This window comes from Protomyctophum bolini (genome assembly GCF_963924005.1).
Source record: "Protomyctophum bolini genome assembly, chromosome: 20".
Taxonomy (NCBI): domain Eukaryota; kingdom Metazoa; phylum Chordata; class Actinopteri; order Myctophiformes; family Myctophidae; genus Protomyctophum; species Protomyctophum bolini.
The window spans coordinates 3,514,879-3,531,772 of NC_137881.1; the positions used below are offsets into that span (position 1 = coordinate 3,514,879).

General features: G+C 46.6%; 2 protein-coding genes across 2 annotated transcripts in view; one reads left to right on the top strand and one right to left on the bottom strand.

Annotated features, from left to right (window-relative positions):
* Window positions 1-1,415: 1,415 nt before the first annotated feature.
* On the bottom strand, window positions 1,416-2,747 carry LOC308335666 (tubulin beta-4B chain-like; the record flags this gene model as incomplete). The annotated part of the gene is made up of 1 exon (XM_080792783.1): window positions 1,416-2,747. The coding sequence occupies one exon, from the start codon at window positions 2,745-2,747 to the stop codon at window positions 1,416-1,418; it is 1,332 nt and encodes a 443-aa protein (XP_080648909.1).
* A 5,393-nt stretch (window positions 2,748-8,140) lies between these two features.
* Window positions 8,141-16,894, top strand: part of lpcat4 (lysophosphatidylcholine acyltransferase 4) — a gene marked incomplete at its 5' end in the record, with an annotated part of 35,425 nt that continues 26,671 nt past the window's right edge. The window contains 2 exons of the mRNA XM_080792468.1: window positions 8,141-8,224; window positions 10,907-11,300. Coding sequence (XP_080648594.1) covers window positions 8,141-8,224; window positions 10,907-11,300 — 478 coding nt within the window. The remainder of the gene's footprint in view (window positions 8,225-10,906; window positions 11,301-16,894) is intronic.

Here is a 16,894-nt window from a genome sequence, read left to right on the forward strand (position 1 = left end):
TTTGGGTTTAGTTGCTTTTTGTTTGGTTTATTTTCATTGTTTGTGGTGCCTTTTGCTTCATGATCTGCTTGTTTGTTTATTGAAATGACCTGAGGTGTATTGAATCACTGATTAGGATCAACTGTAAATTAAGTATTTTATTGTTGACTTGTACAAAAGTGATTAACTCAAATGCACTGATTTTATTGAAAACTATGTTTGGTATGATTCTTAAAGTATTTATTCCGTTTTATAGTTTTCACGGTGTTCCTATATGATCTTCATCTGTACCCGAAGAAAAATAAACGACACCCGTTGAGACCATCCACTTCTAATTATTTCACAAACCCTGAGGGCGCTTACAGTCCATATAAAGTTAACATAACTATAACTAAATGCATTTGCAATTCAATAAATGGGTTACTTTTCAGGATCCCAATTCAAAAATAGCAAAAAAACTATTCAGGTTTTCAATTCAAAAATAGCTGATCTACAAGCTCAAAACACGTCCCATTGCGACGCGTTTTGAGCTTGTAGATCAGCTATTTTTGCTACGACAGTAATATGCACTGTGGCCCCTCTGGAGTGAGAGTGGAAATATATTGGCCCTCGCCATCGTCAAAGTCGCACCACCCCTGCTGTATGATGATTGGTGTATGATGATAAGAGCGCCCCTCACTTCACATGGGTGTGATTTTTTTCTTTTTTTAAAATTAAATTAAAAAAATAAACCTATTCTGAATATTCTGTTGTAAAAATTAAAAAAAAGTGCCAAAAACATTCACACGTGTTCCGTTATAAAAAAAATAAAAAACGTTAAAAAGTGAAGAAACATTGACATTATGGCACGTTGTTGGATAATATTCCGTTGTGAACAAAAATTAAATTAAATGGAAAAAAAGGTGCCGAAACATTGAAATTATGTTTCGTTGTGGTTATTCTGTGTAACAAATAAAATAAAATAAATTGCATAAATTAAAAAAAAAAACTACAACAACCTTGACATTACTATGTTGGTACTGTTGTGGATTCTGTAAATTAAATAAAGAGCTTCAAAAAATGTGACCTTATATTTATTATTATTATTAATAATAATAATAATAAAGTGGTTATTCTGTTGTTTTAAAAAAAAACATGAAAGGTTCACAAAATTTGACATTATATTGATTAACAATGCGTTAGTTTAAAAAAAAAGAGAGATCCAGGAATCCTTATATGTTGTGTTGTCGTGGATTTCTGTTACTGGGGGTATAAAAAAAGGATGGGGGGGGGGGAATCTAATGATGCAACCTATCGCGGAGGTAAGAATACAAAGGTGTAATGTTTACGTTGACCACTTGGCAGGCGTTCTGGTATCAGTTTGCGGCTCCCTGCTGCTGAAACGCCTCCTCTCTGTGGCTTTGAACCTGTTCTCGGTTTTTGTCTCCGTTTTAAAGCTAATCGTCTTCGTCTTGCTCCTCGTCCTCGCCGTCCTCCTCGGTGGTGGCGTCCTGGTACTGCTGGTACTCGGACACCAGGTCGTTCATGTTGCTCTCGGCCTCCGTGAACTCCATCTCGTCCATGCCCTCGCCGGTGTACCAGTGGAGGTAGGCCTTGCGGCGGAACATGGCCGTGAACTGCTCCGAGATGCGCTTGAACAGCTCCTGGATGGCCGTGCTGTTGCCGATGAAGGTGGAGGACATCTTGAGGCCGCGCGGCGGGATGTCGCAGACGGCCGTCTTGGCGTTGTTGGGGATCCACTCGATGAAGTAGCTGCTGTTCTTGTTCTGCACCCGGAGCATCTCCGCCTCCACCTCCTTCATGGATATGCGGCCTCGGAACATGGTGGCCACGGTGAGGTAGCGCCCGTGCCGCGGGTCGCAGGCCGCCATCATGTTCTTGGCGTCGAACATCTGCTGTATGAGCTGGGGCACGGTGAGGGCCGCGTACTGCTGGCTGCCTCGGCTGGTGAGCGGAGAGAAGCCGAGGATGAAGAAATGCAGCCGGGGGAAGGGGATCATGTTGACCGCCAGCTTCCTCAGGTCGGCGTTGAGCTGGCCGGGGAAGCGCAGGCAGGTGGTGACGCCGCTCATGGTGGCGGAGACCAGGTGGTTGAGGTCGCCGTAGGTGGGCGTGGTGAGCTTGAGGGTGCGGAAGCAGATGTCGTACAGGGCCTCGTTGTCGATGCAGAACGTCTCGTCCGTGTTCTCCACGAGCTGGTGGACGGACAGGGTGGCGTTGTAAGGCTCTATCACCACATCCGACACCTTGGGAGAAGGCACCACGCTGAACGTGTTCATGATCCTGTCGGGGTACTCCTCTCGGACCTTTCCGACGAGCAGCGTGCCCATGCCTGACCCGGTTCCACCTCCCAGGGAGTGGGTGAGCTGGAAACCCTGGAGGCAGTCGCAGTTCTCCGCCTCCTTCCTCAGCACGTCCAGGACGGCATCCACCAGCTCCGCTCCCTCGGTGTAGTGGCCCTTGGCCCAGTTGTTGCCGGCGCCGGTCTGACCAAACACAAAGTTATCTGGTCTGAAGATCTGACCGAAAGGACCGGACCTCACAGAGTCCATGGTGCCCGGTTCCAGGTCCACCAACACGGCACGAGGAACAAACTTGCCACTCGTTGCTTCATTGAAATAGACGTTGATTCTCTCCAGCTGCAGGTCGCTGTCCCCGCGGTACGTCCCGGTGGGGTCGATGCCATGTTCGTCGCTGATGACCTCCCAGAACTTGGATCCGATTTGGTTGCCGCACTGGCCAGCCTGGACGCTGACAATCTCCCTCATATCTGCTCAAGGATTCTGGATAATACCTTATGAAGAATCAAAACTAAGTTTAAAAAATCTGCGTGTTGTCGCTTTTTCAATCTGTACTCCTACTTGTATCTCAAATACACTCTCTAAAAGAATAATACCGCATGAAGTGACTCTCGAGCTTCCCTTATATGTACCGCGACGGCTTCTGCTCTGACGTCACGCGCAACACAAACCATTGCCTATAAACTTTAATCTTAAAGGCAAAGGTTGTCGGGTTTGATCTTATATGTCATTTTAAACTCGTGCCTTCAATGATCGCAGGTAAAATATTCAATCAATCGATGTGGCTTTAGTGTTTAGTGCTAACGAACGGGGGAGATTGAGAAATGTCACGTTTTGGGAAACGTTGTTTGTCTTTGGGTTACGTCACAGATGTGACATGCCCATATTTGGAGACCATACAAATGCTGCAAAATCAGGCCACAGAATCAAACTTTGCAGCCAGAAAATCTAGGTGTGTGTAGATCTCAGGATTGGCCCGTTTTGAACAAAAAGCCTCAAATCATGAACGCGGCGTGCAATTTACGTGAAATCTTTCAGGGACTTTCCTACTAGGCTGAGGAATATATCCCACCCTTTTCCACATTGGCCTGTTATAGCGCCACCAACAGGTGGACTTTTTGCATTTCGGAACAAAATGCCTCAAATCATCCAATTGCCGAAGAAATGTCACCCTTTTCACATTGGCCTGTTATAGCGCCACCACGAGGCCACAACCTGCCCTGCCCTGGTGGAGAGACCTGTCTTATTATAGCGCCACCACGAGGCCACAACCTGCCCTGCCCTGGTGGAGACCTGTCTTATTATAGCGCCACCACGAGGCCACAACCTGCCCTGCCCTGGTGGAGACCTGTCTTATTATAGCGCCACCACGAGGCCACAACCTGCCCTGCCCTGGTGGAGACCTGTCTTATTATAGCGCCACCACGAGGCCATAACCTGCCCTGCCCTGGTGGAGACCTGTCTTATTATAGCGCCACCACGAGGCCACAACCTGCCCTGCCCTGGTGGAGACCTGTCTTATTATAGCGCCACCAGTAGGCCACAACCTGCCCTGCCCTGGTGGAGACCTGTCCTATTATAGTGCCACCACGAGGCCACAACCTGCCCTGCCCTGGTGGAGACCTGTCTTATTATAGCGCCACCACGAGGCCACAACCTGCCCTGCCCTGGTGGAGACCTGTCTTATTATAGCGCCACCACGAGGCCACAACCTGCCCTGCCCTGGTGGAGACCTGTCTTATTATAGCGCCACCACGAGGCCACAACCTGCCCTGCCCTGGTGGAGAGACCTGTCTTATTATAGCGCCACCACGAGGCCACAACCTGCCCTGCCCTGGTGGAGAGACCTGTCTTATTATAGCGCCACCACGAGGCCACAACCTGCCCTGCCCTGGTGGAGACCTGTCTTATTATAGCGCCACCACGAGGCCACAACCTGCCCTGCCCTGGTGGAGACCTGTCTTATTATAGCGCCACCACGAGGCCACAACCTGCCCTGCCCTGGTGGAGACCTGTCTTATTATAGCGCCACCACGAGGCCACAACCTGCCCTGCCCTGGTGGAGACCTGTCTTATTATAGCGCCACCACGAGGCCACAACCTGCCCTGCCCTGGTGGAGAGACCTGTCTTATTATAGCGCCACCACGAGGCCACAACCTGCCCTGCCCTGGTGGAGAGACCTGTCTTATTATAGCGCCACCACGAGGCCACAACCTGCCCTGCCCTGGTGGAGAGACCTGGGCACATTTTGTATAGTTGCTGCTATTTGTTAAACATTGTGAAAAAGGGAACACAAATCTTGGAATATATATTATTCTTTCAAATCTCCCTGGAACAACATATTGTCAGATGGGGATCGGCCGTGGCCAATTACGTTTAGGGTCCTTGACGTGAAATAGCTTGAGAACCACTGACATAGAAACATACATAGGGTTGTTGCGAACGCAGTGAGCACTTACTATGAGACCTAGCAGAACATGTCTGTCTGTCTGTGTGTCTGTCTGTCACGCTGTAACACCACCTGCCCGCCACCAGAGGGCGCAGCTGTATCACACACAAAAAACACCCCAAATATGTACGAGCTGCGTTCGCTTCCCGCGTTTGCGTGTCTTACTTGTTCTAAAAGAACTGTCATAGACATTGTGTAGAATCTGGCCTCAGGTCTGGCCTCATAGGTCTAACCTGGACCCCCCTCCCCCCCCCCCCCCCCCCAGGGCAGGGCGGTGTGCATAATGTGGACAATGTGAGGCTAGTGGACAAACTAGTAAAGCAGGTGTCACAAAAACATCTATACTATACTGTATACTGTATACCTCCTCTCATATGAGTCATGATGAATGGACAGATATGAAAGCTTATGCAATAACACACACACACACACACACACACACACACACACACACACATACTGTATAGTTATTCAGCATTACAAGGAACGTATGTATACAGGAGCGGCATTATAATACCGCCCTGAACGTGCACGTAGTCCAGTGGTGATTCTGAAACTTTTTCAGGTCAAGGACCCCTACTTTCATGTGTATTTGGCCGCGGACCCCCTCATCTGTAAAGATGTTGTGCCAATCAAGGACCCCATACATACAACATTTGTGGTTTTAACATTCTCAAAGAATATAACATTTTATACATTTTTTTCACTTATTTTTATTGAAAAAAAAACACAAAAAAAGGACAATACGAAAAAAAAAGAAACAAAAGGAGGAAGACAAAAACAAAAATCTTTTACATTGTATCATATTATTAGTAATATTTTACATATTACAAGATACATTCATTGAAATACTCTTATCGCATTATCGCTATAGGCTGAGAGAAGAGATCCCACTTTTCCCACTTTTTTTTATAGAACTTATCCTCTTGTATAGTCCAAGTATGAATGTTAGATTTTCCATAACATACAGTTCCTCAGTAATGTCCATCCATTGCTCTTTCGTTGGTGGGTCCTGTTCATTTCATTATATAGATATTCCACTGTTACTTTCTTAGCTTACGCATGTTTCATGATAAATGTTTTTATGTGATGTATTCCCATGCTTTTGTTCTTGCTTAATGTAAATCGCTCTGGATTAAGAGCGTCTGCTAAATGCCTAAATTGTATATTGTAAATTGGTACCAGCGTCGTGTGATCGCTTTCTTACTTGTTGCTAAGAGGATCTTGATTAAATATTTATCATGTATTAGAAACTCTTTAGGGATATTTCCCAGCAATAAAAAAGGAACGAGTCAGAGGTATCTTAGTTAAAACACCGAATGGTCTCAAGTGTATATCCTGCCAGTATTTCCTACATGATGAATTCCTGTTCTGTTCTTTAACTACATAGAAGTGTCTATTTGTACGTCTCTAAATGTTTTGATGAATTGAACAATGTGGACCCTGTTGTGAACAAGTGTAATGCTTAATTGGGTCGTCCACTCACAGTTAACAGTCTCTGTATTGAGTTTGTGCTTAAAATGTACTGTAATTCTACAAACTGTTAATAAATATATCAATCAATCAATTTCCACTACTCCACGCTCATATTATTTCCAGAATATTATATGAGCGTGGCCCGCCCCCTTGTGGCCACACTGTCTCCAGCATGGCTGTTCTGTTTTCCATTGTCTACTCTAGACTTAATTGTAGGTGTAATAAAAAAACATCTCATTATAGGTTCTTCCAACATTCTTGAGTTGGTGGACGTAATTTGTGTTTTGCACATCATTTACCCATTCCTCTGTATAGTGATGGTAATCTCCAACTCTTTCCCCCAGTTAGTTTGAATGTATTCTGTGTGGAGTTATAGTCCTATAACTGAAAGCAAGGCATTGTATATACTGGGCACTGCTCTTTTGCCTGAATAAAATAATCAAACATTTTCAAAGAATGACATTTTTTTTCTCCTTCTAAAATAGCTGATGTTATGTTATATATAGGGCCTCTGGGGGTCCCCGGACCCCCTGCTTTAGACCACATACTGTACCACCATAACTCTGAAAGAGTCCATTTGGTTCCCTTTGTACACGGCCATAGAAGTGTTGTGTACGTCTCTAAATGTTCTGATGAATTGAACAAGGTGGACCCTCTTGTAAACAAATGTAATGCTTTATTGCAAGGGGTTTTCCGTGGACCACTGGTGATCCCTGGAAGTATTGCCCATGGGTATGAATTATGTACTGGCCAAGTGGCCATATATGGAGTGTGTCTCAATTCAATTACAAATTGAAATGGTCTTAATTGAAGTGGTTATTTAATTCAACTGCATTAGATCTACTGGAGTCCCACAGGGGACTATACTAGTCCCCCTCCTATTTTAGCGCTACACTGAAAATCTTCACTGGAAATTAGCCGACCGGCTATTTTGGCTCTAGCCGGGGTTAAAACCGCGGAGAGTACACAGTAGGCCTACATTGCATTCAATTATCAATTCTAAATCATTATTATAATTAATAATATTGATAATATTATTAACAACAACAACAACAACAAACCCTCCCCTTCTTAGTCCCCTATACACTATCTCCCTTAAAAATCTCGGGTTATTTCAAGGACCGGTTTGCCTGCGTGTGTGTTTGTGCGCGCGCGCGTGTGTATGCGCGTGTGTGAGTGCGTGTGTGTGTGTGTGTGTGCGTTTTCAGGGGGAGGGCCAGGTAGAGTTATTATGAAGGGGTTGGTCGGATGGATCTTGGATCTCCAGTAGTGTCTGGCTGCAGCCCATGTGGAAGGAAGGAGCGGTGGTGATGCATGTGTGGTCTATCTCTCTCTATCTCTCTCTCTCTGGTCTCCCAGGATACTCAACAGACACTGACACCACTTTACTTCACACTCACTCACTACGTTTGTTTAGTGCACGGACGGACGTTTTGGATTACGGATTTTAAACGCGGATTAGTGTTTTTTTAATAGGCCTACTTTCCACTCATCGCCATCATCACATCACATCTATAGTACTTTTACGCACGCCACTTTAGTTTGGATAGAGTTCAAGTTTCACGTTTTTTGGGGTTGACACTGATGACACTTTCAATTACTTACGTTTAGTGTTAGTTTCCCACTCACATTTAACTGATTTAAGTCACATATAGGTTGGATTTGGGTTTAGATTTGTATAGTCACCATTCACACCACGAGCTTGTTTGTGTTTTCCTGGCCGTCGCTTCTTCACTTCTTCCAATGCAAACAGCCGTGGCCACATTGCAGTAGCCTGAACAAATTATAACTTTTAACAACGCACACTGTTTTACGCGCGACTTTTCTTTTTTTAATTAAACTTTTTATACAGCAGCAGAGGACTGTCTTTTATTGACTAGCAGTAGCTTATTATCGTCGCTTTGGGCGTGGGGTGGGGTTGGGTGTGTAGTTGCCATGGAGAGGTGTCATCATGACACCTGTGAGTTTCCACACCCGTTTGTGCACCAAGTAAAGCTGAGCACGGCGCAGAGGATCAGGGTGAGTCCACTCAGTCTGTCTCCTCATCATTCATGTACAGAGTAGACAATGTGCTGCTATGCTATTTTAAGGCGAGCCACACGGTTCGAAGCCAGGGCCGTGCACAGAGCACTGAGGGATGGGGCGGGCCCGCCCAAAGCCCCAAAAAGGGCACTTTTGGAGGTGGTCTTTTTGTGGGGTCCTCCTCCTCCTCCTCGATCGTGCCATTTTACACCAGAAATGTAGTGGGCCTTATGTTAATGAGCAGGCCCGGTGTCCGGTGGGGAGCCAGAGGGGGGCCTTGGCTGGCACACTCATTTGCAAAATCTTCCCCCTCAGTTTAAGTTTTATGTACATTGTTGTTTTACTATAGAGGGTAATCGTTTAACATTGTTTAATACAATCAGATATAGGACTTTGCTGTTTGGGTGTATAAATGTCAACGCCAGAAAGTAGGTTTTTTTTGCCACTCAGTTGCTGTTCCGGGCCGGGGTGCATACTTAGTTTAGACTAGTCATTGGTTAGACATGGGTTAAGGTTAGGTTTAGGTGTGCTGCCCCGTGGTGGGAGGTTAGGTTTAGACTAGTCATTGGTTAGACATGGGTTAAGGTTAGGTTTAGGTGTGCTGCCCCGTGGGAGGTTAGGTTTAGGGTGAGGGTTTGAGATAGGTTGTAGTTGTAGGACTAATTACTGGTCTAACCAAATGACTAGTCTAAACTAAGTACTGTCGACTCTAAACTAAGTACTGCACCCGCTGTTCCCGCATAACTTCCTGGTATGATGATGATGTCACGCGCATACCCTCTATAATTATACTTGAGCCATGTCATTTTAATTTTTAAATTTTTGTACAGTGTACAACACTGTACAGTATGTGGACCACGGTGACATTGATACATTCTTGATAAAAAAGCTTCTAATATATTATTTGGGCCCCAAAATCTATACAACTCACACTATTAATTAAGGCAACCGGTGGCCGGTTCCACGCGCTGCACAAGGTGCCCTTTTTTCACTTGAGCACCGCCTGCCCCTCTAAATGTCTGTGCACGCCACTGGGGCCACGTACGGGTCATCTGTGGCCCTGTGCCTCTCTTATGTCATGGCTGAATATTATTTATAATTCTGCCATTCTGCCTTGAGTCATTCATCTTTATGCCTGGCTGTCACCCCCAAAAAAAGGGTCTCTGACATTGAAACACCACGTGCTTTGCAAAGAGACCATAACAAGGGAGTTGGCAATAACTCAATGGCTGAACTTACTTAACCCATTCTGTGCGGGCACCCATTTTGGTGTTAGCACTATGTTATGCTTTAGCTATTGAAAAATAGCAGATCTACAAGCTCATAGCGCGCCACCGAGTGGCGCGCTACGAGCTTGTAGGTCTGCTATTTTTGAAAAATCGAAGAACGACTTGACATTTTTTAGAATCTGATCTCAGGTCAGAATGGGTTCATCAGACCCGTGTGTGTCCGGTGGAAACCTGGTATGAATCTGATCTCAGGTCAGAATGGGTTAAGAGCCACTTAAAATTCTATTTATACTCGACATGTTACGCTTGGGCGACTACGATGGAAATTAGTCCAGATTTGTGTTCATATCCTTTTGACAGATATGTACAAAGGTAGATAAAAAAATATCAAACAACATAACAATCAAGGCATAATCAGTACACAAAATGCAAAAAACACGAACGACATTAAAAAAATGCATAAAAAGACAACAACAAAAAAAGGTAAAACAGTGAGATTAAAATCAAAGAATTCAGCCAAATGCTAAAATAAAAAAAAGTGGGTCTTAAGCTGAGTTTTAAAAACATCTAGGGAGGGTGCCAGTCTAAGGTGGATTGGAAGTTTATTAGATTTTAATTATCGTGAGAACGATGGCTTCCATTTTCGAAAATTGCAACTTTTCAGGACTAGAAAGCTTTTTTAGAAAGCGTTTTTATTAGCTTGTATTCCCCATCGATGATGTCACTGGAAGACAGGTTTCTGAACTGCCCACAGCCCTCCTATATGAGACACAGACCGAGTAGAAAATAATTGCGCCATTTTTTTCATGATTATTAGTGAGGACCTATTATAATGAAGATAGGTTGCTCAACTGTCTCTCTTTGCTCCTCAGACGTCAAACCAAAACGATGTTCTCATATCTAAATAAACCCAGGGAAGCTGGAAGTATACCCTCACTAAAAACGCCAGGACAACGCTCCACACGTTTCCAAACTCTTCTCCCTTCTGGCTCCAAAACTGTGGAATGCACTTCCCATTGCAGTCGGAACTGCAGCATCACTCCCCCAATCTTCCGCCGTAGTCTGAAAACCCACCTTTTCAGACTCCATCATGGCCCATATAGCACTTACCCTATACCCCCCTTAGATAGCATTTCTGTAGACTTGGATAGCATTTGATACAGACTTATAGCATGTTATGTAGACAGCACTAGAATTGCATTGTATATAGTCATAGTCAGGCACGTCATAGTACATATGTATAGCATAGTAGTATATATACATAGTTTATATGTATAGTTTCATTATATAGATATTCCACTGTTACTTTCTTAGCTTACGCATGTTTCATGATAAATGCTTTTATGTGATGTATTCCCATTTCCCATGCTTTTTTGTTCTTGCTTAATGTAAGTCGCTCTGGATTAAGAGCGTCTGCTAAATGCCTAAATTGTGAATTGTACCCCAACAGGTGTTCGTGGTGGCCAGCGTGCTGTTCCCCGTGCGCATGGCGCTGGCCTCCGTCTGCTTCCTGCTCCTGTGGGGCCTGGCGCGGCTGCGTCTGGCCGGCCTGTCGCGGGAGGAGCGGCGCTCGCGGCCGCTGGCGGCGGGCGGCGGCGGTAGCGGTGGCGGCGGCTGGCGCGAGCGCGTCTTCCCGCCGCTGGTGTGGCTGCTGAGCCGCGCGGTGTTCTTCTGCCTGGGCTTCCTGTGGGTGAGGGTCAAGGGGCGGCGTGCGGACCTCCGCGAGGCCCCCGTGCTGGCCGTGGCGCCCCACAGCGGCTTCCTGGACATGCTGGTGCTCTGCCCCGCGCGCCTCGCCACCGTGGTGTCGCGCTCCGAGAACACCGCCATACCCGCCATCGGAGGTGAGACGCTGTTGTTGTTGTTTTTCTTTTGTTTTAACCTATGTTTTTGTCGTTCTTCGATTTTTCAAAAATAGCAGACCTACAAGCTCGTAGCGCGCCACTTTCAGATGGGGGTCAGCGACCAAATACAGATAATTCCGAGGGTCCTTGACATGAAAAAGGTTGAGCACCAACTGACATACTGTAGAAACATGGGTTTCTTCTGAAAACTGTCATTATTTAGAAGACATTTGTAGAATCGAACTTAAGTTGGTTCTAAATGGCTCAACTGCATTTCTACCTCTGGGGACCCCGATTTTATATCGTAAACGTTTAACTGTCAGAGTTGTACACATGGAATCCAAATCCATTCGTACACTCTCAGAGTTCCAGTCCCCAAAAGGGACCCATCTTTAAGACCACCCCTGGGTCCTGACGGGACCCATTCCATTGAAAACCTATTGACATCACTGAGACCCTTTCTCCACCGGTTGGGAACCGGTTCGGTTCAGTTCAGGACCAGTTTTTAGTCCAGCCAGACTAGCCAGACGTCCAAAATTGGAAAGTTAATTTTGAATTGAGTGGGAAAAACCATACCTATATATTAAATTGTTTATAGGCCTATAGGATCAATATAAACTAAATATATATGATAACCCTTCCACAGTAGTAGCTTTTTCATATTTAAATTTTCCTATATAATGCCTAATTTGCATATAATTATTTTTTAGATTTTTAATACAATAAATCTTTGTGTAGGCCTAAGTAATCTGGGGAAGTTTCATGGTGATAATAATTTAATATATGTATGGTTTTGCACATTCAAATTCATAATTAACGTTCCAATTTTGGAGCTCTATAGCTGGCTCATGGACTTTAACCCATTCTGAACGGGAATCCATTTTGGTGTTATAGCATCATGTTATGCTTTAGCTATTGAAAAATAGCAGATCTACAAGCTCATAGCGCGCCACCGAGTGGCGCGCTACGAGCTTGTAGGTCTGCTATTTTTGAAAAATCGAAGAACGACTGACATTTTTTAAATCTGATCTCAGGTCAGAATGGGTTAATCAGACCAGTGTGTGTCCAGTGGAAACCTCGTATGAATCTGATCTCAGTTCAGAATGGGATAAGAACCAAAAAAGAACTGAACCGGTTCCCAACCGGTGGAAAAGGGGCCAGAGTGTGTGTGTCGCTGTGTGGGGTGGGTTTTGTGTGTTCTTCGGGTGGGGTCCCAGGTCTTGCACATTCGCTCTCTGGGCGTGCGTTGATAAGGGTGCAGTCAGTCAGTCAGTGATTCACCCGTTCACACACCGACGTGCGGCGGAAACCACGCTACCTGCTCATCGAGAGCACTTAGGAGGTTCAGAGTGTTGCTCCACTTAGGACCTCTCGACAGTAACTCTGGGGGATCCCACAGGGATCGGACCGGGAACCTCAGGGTTCCCATCCGGCCACTCTTACACCCCTCCCTGAGCCACTACTGCCCCCTCCGCAATAACCCTACATACACACCGCTGCAAATGACCTCCTTGTTGTGTCAGATGTTGGGCCATTAGTTGAGGGATACATACGTAATATGTATCCCTAGTTGGGTCAATAAACTTATTACGTTTATTCACCCAACTATTTTCATGTTCGGTTTAGGGTCACGGAATCGACAATGTAAAAGTTGACCCTTTTTTTTTTAGCATGTACAGTTTGTACACTATGTAGTGATTTTAATTTGCCCTCCTTCTCGCGTTCGTTCTCCCTTTTGGTCCCCTTCGTGTCTCTTCCTGTTCGTAAAATATGTTGTGACGACACTCTTCCTCTCCTCTCCTCTTGGTTTGACTCCCTGCACGAGGAGAGGAGCATTTGACCTCCTTCTCTGTCTCACAGAGTTACAGTCCTTCCAGTTAGGTGACGAGGAGGAGGTTAGAAAGAGGCACCAGGGTTTGTGTTGGGGGACATGGGGGTAAATGATGTAGGTTTGTGTTGGGGGGGACATGAGGGTAAATGTGTTGGTGGACATGGGGGTAAATGTGTTGGGGGGGGGGGGACATGGGGGTAAATGTGTTGGTGGACATGGGGGTAAATGTGTTGGGGGGGACATGGGGGTAAATGTGTTGGGGGGGGGGACATGGGGGTAAATGTGTTGGTGGACATGGGGGTAAATGTGTTGGTGGACATGGGGGTAAATGTGTTGGTGGACATGGGGGTAAATGTGTTGGGGGACATGGGGGTAAATGTGTTGGGGGGGGACATGGGGGTAAATGTGTTGGTGGACATGGGGGTAAATGTGTTGGGGGACATGGGGGTAAATGTGTTGGGGGGGACATGGGGGTAAATGATGTAGGTTTGTGTTGGGGGGGGGACATGGGGGTAAATGTGTTGGGGGGGACATAATAATAATAATCTTTATTGTCCCGAAGGATATTTGTCTTCACAATCTGTTCAACAGTTCAACACCCACATCAAAACAACACAGAGCACATAACACCAAGACAGTACAAAAAAAACAAAACATGAGGTCCCCACAAGCTGTGTACAGAACCATCCTATCGGCGGGGCAGTTTGTTTAATGCCGCGATGGCTGAGGGGACAAAACTCCTACTAAAACGGACCTTTTTCCATGGCAAGGTTCTGTATCTTTGTCCAGATGGCATGAGGTTAAAGAAACGATACAGAGGGTGGTCAGTGTCATTTGATATCGAGAGTGCTAGTCGTGTGATGGCGTTATTGTTCATATCAGAAAGTGTGGGTGTAGGAAGTCCGATGATTTTGGAAGCAATACGGGTGATACTGAAAAGTTTGTTCCTGTTAGGCATGGACAGTATGGTGTAGAAACATGCAGAACAGTACAACAGAACAGGTTGAATAATGCTTTTGTACAATAATAGCAGAAGATGAGGAGCAACAGATAATGATCTTAGTTTTCGGATTACATGGAGTCTTTGCTGAAAGCGTGACTGGATAGATGTAATGTGTTGATCAAACCTGAGTCTATTGTCCAGTGTGAGTCCAAGATATGTGAAACTGTCTACCTGTTCTATTGTTTTACCATTAATGAGGAGTGGGTTAAGTCCAGTGTGGGTTGTTGTTTCAATGACCAGTTCTTTTGTTTTGACCACATTCAACTCTAGATAGTTGTCAGTGCACCACTGTGTGAAATGAGAAATGGTATTCTGATAGACCGTAATAGAGTTATTGTCATGGAGCAGTCCGAGAATGGCAGTGTCATCAGAGTATTTAAAGTATGTGATGTTAGTGGGTGAGGGGGCTAATACAGTCATTTGTGTACAGAGTGTAGAGGAAGGGGCTGAGGACACAGCCTTGAGGGGCCCCTGTGTTGGTGATGGCAGTTGATGAAAATGATGTACCTACTTTAACTGTTTGTGGTCTATTGCTCAGGAAGCTGTGAGTCCAGTGTAAGAGAAGTGGGGGGATGTTGAGCTGATGCAGTTTCTTGATCATATGATGACATGGGGGGTAAATGTGTTGGTGGACATGGGGGTAAATGTGTTGGGGGACATGGGGGTAAATGTGTTGGGGGACATGGGGGTAAATGTGTTGGGGGGGACATGGGGTAAATGTGTTGGGGGGGGACATGGGGGTAAATGATGTAGGTTTGTGTTGGGGGGGGGGACATGAGGGTAAATGTGTTGGTGGACATGGGGGTAAATGTGTTGGGGGGGACATGGGGGTAAATGTGTTGGTGGACATGGGGGTAAATGTGTTGGGGGACATGGGGGTAAATGTGTTGGGTGGGACATGGGGGTAAATGTGTTGGGGGACATGGGGGGTAATGTGTTGGGGGGACATGGGGGTAAATGTGTTGGGGGGACATGGGGGTAAATGTGTTGGGGGGACATGGGGGTAAATGTGTTGGGGGGACATGGGGGTAAATGTGTTGGGGGGACATGGGGGTAAATGTGTTGGGGGACATGGGGGTAAATGTGTTGGGGGGACATGGGGGTAAATGTGTTGGGGGACATGGGGGTAAATGTGTTGGGGGACATGGGGGTAAATGTGTTGGGGGGGACATGGGGGTAAATGTGTTGGGGGGGACATGGGGGTAAATGTGTTGGGGGGCATGGGGGTAAATGTGTTTGGGGGGGACATGGGGGTAAATTGTGTTGGGGGACATGGGGGTAAATGTGTTGGGGGGGACATGGGGGTAAATGTGTTGGGGGACATGGGGGTAAATGTGTTGGGGGGACATGGGGGTAAATGTGTTGGGGGACATGGGGGTAAATGTGTTGGGGGGACATGGGGGTAAATGTGTTGGGGGGGACATGGGGGTAAATGTGTTGGGGGGACATGGGGGTAAATGTGTTGGGGGGGACATGGGGTAAATGTGTTGGGGGACATGGGGGTAAATGTGTTGGGGGGACATGGGGGTAAATGTGTTGGGGGACATGGGGGTAATGTGTTGGGGGACATGGGGTAAATGTGTTGGGGGACATGGGGGTAAATGTGTTGGGGGACATGGGGGTAAATGTGTTGGGGGGGACATGGGGGTAAATGTGTTGGGGGGACAATGGGGGTAAAATGTGTTGGGGGCATGGGGTAAATGTGTTGGGGGACATGGGGGTAAATGTGTTGGGGGGACATGGGGGTAAATGTGTTGGGGGACATGGGGGTAAATGTGTTGGGGGACATGGGGTAAATGTGTTTGGGGGACATGGGGGTAAATGTGTTGGGGGGACATGGGGGTAAAATGTGTTGGGGGACATGGGGGTAAATGTGTTGGGGGACATGGGGGTAAATGGTTGGGGGACATGGGGGTAAATGTGTTGGGGGACATGGGGGTAAATGTGTTGGGGGACATGGGGGTAAATGTGTTGGGGGACATGGGGGTAAATGTGTTGGGGGGACATGAGGGTAAATGTGTTGGGGGACATGGGGGTAAATGTGTTGGGGGGACATGAGGGTAAATGTGTTGGGGGACATGGGGGTAAATGTGTTGGGGGGACATGAGGGTAAATGTGTTGGGGGACATGGGGGTAAATGTGTTGGGGGGACATGGGGTAAATGTGTTGGGGGGACATGAGGGTAAATGTGTTGGGGGACATGGGGGTAAATGTGTTGGGGGGACATGAGGGTAAATGTGTTGGGGGACATGGGGGTAAATGTGTTGGGGGACATGGGGTAAATGTGTTGGGGGGACATGGGGGTAAATGTGTTGGGGGACATGGGGGTAAATGTGTTGGGGGGACATGAGGGGTAAATGTGTTGGGGGGGACATGGGGGTAAATGTGTTGGGGGACATGGGGGTAAATGTGTTGGGGGACATGGGGTAAATGTGTTGGGGGACATGGGGGTAATGTGTTGGGGGGACATGGGGTAAATGTGTTGGGGGGGACATGGGGGTGACATGGGGGTAAATGTGTTGGGGGGACATGGGGGTAAATGTGTTGGGGGGGACATGAGGGTAAATGTGTTGGGGGGGACATGGGGGTAAATGTGTTGGGGGGACATGAGGGTAAATGTGTTGGGGGGACATGGGGGTAAATGTGTTGGGGGACATGAGGGTAAATGTGTGGGGGACATGGGGGTAAATGTGTTGGGGGGACATGGGGGTAAATGTGTTGGGGGGACATGGGGTAAATGTGTTGGGGGGACATGGGGGT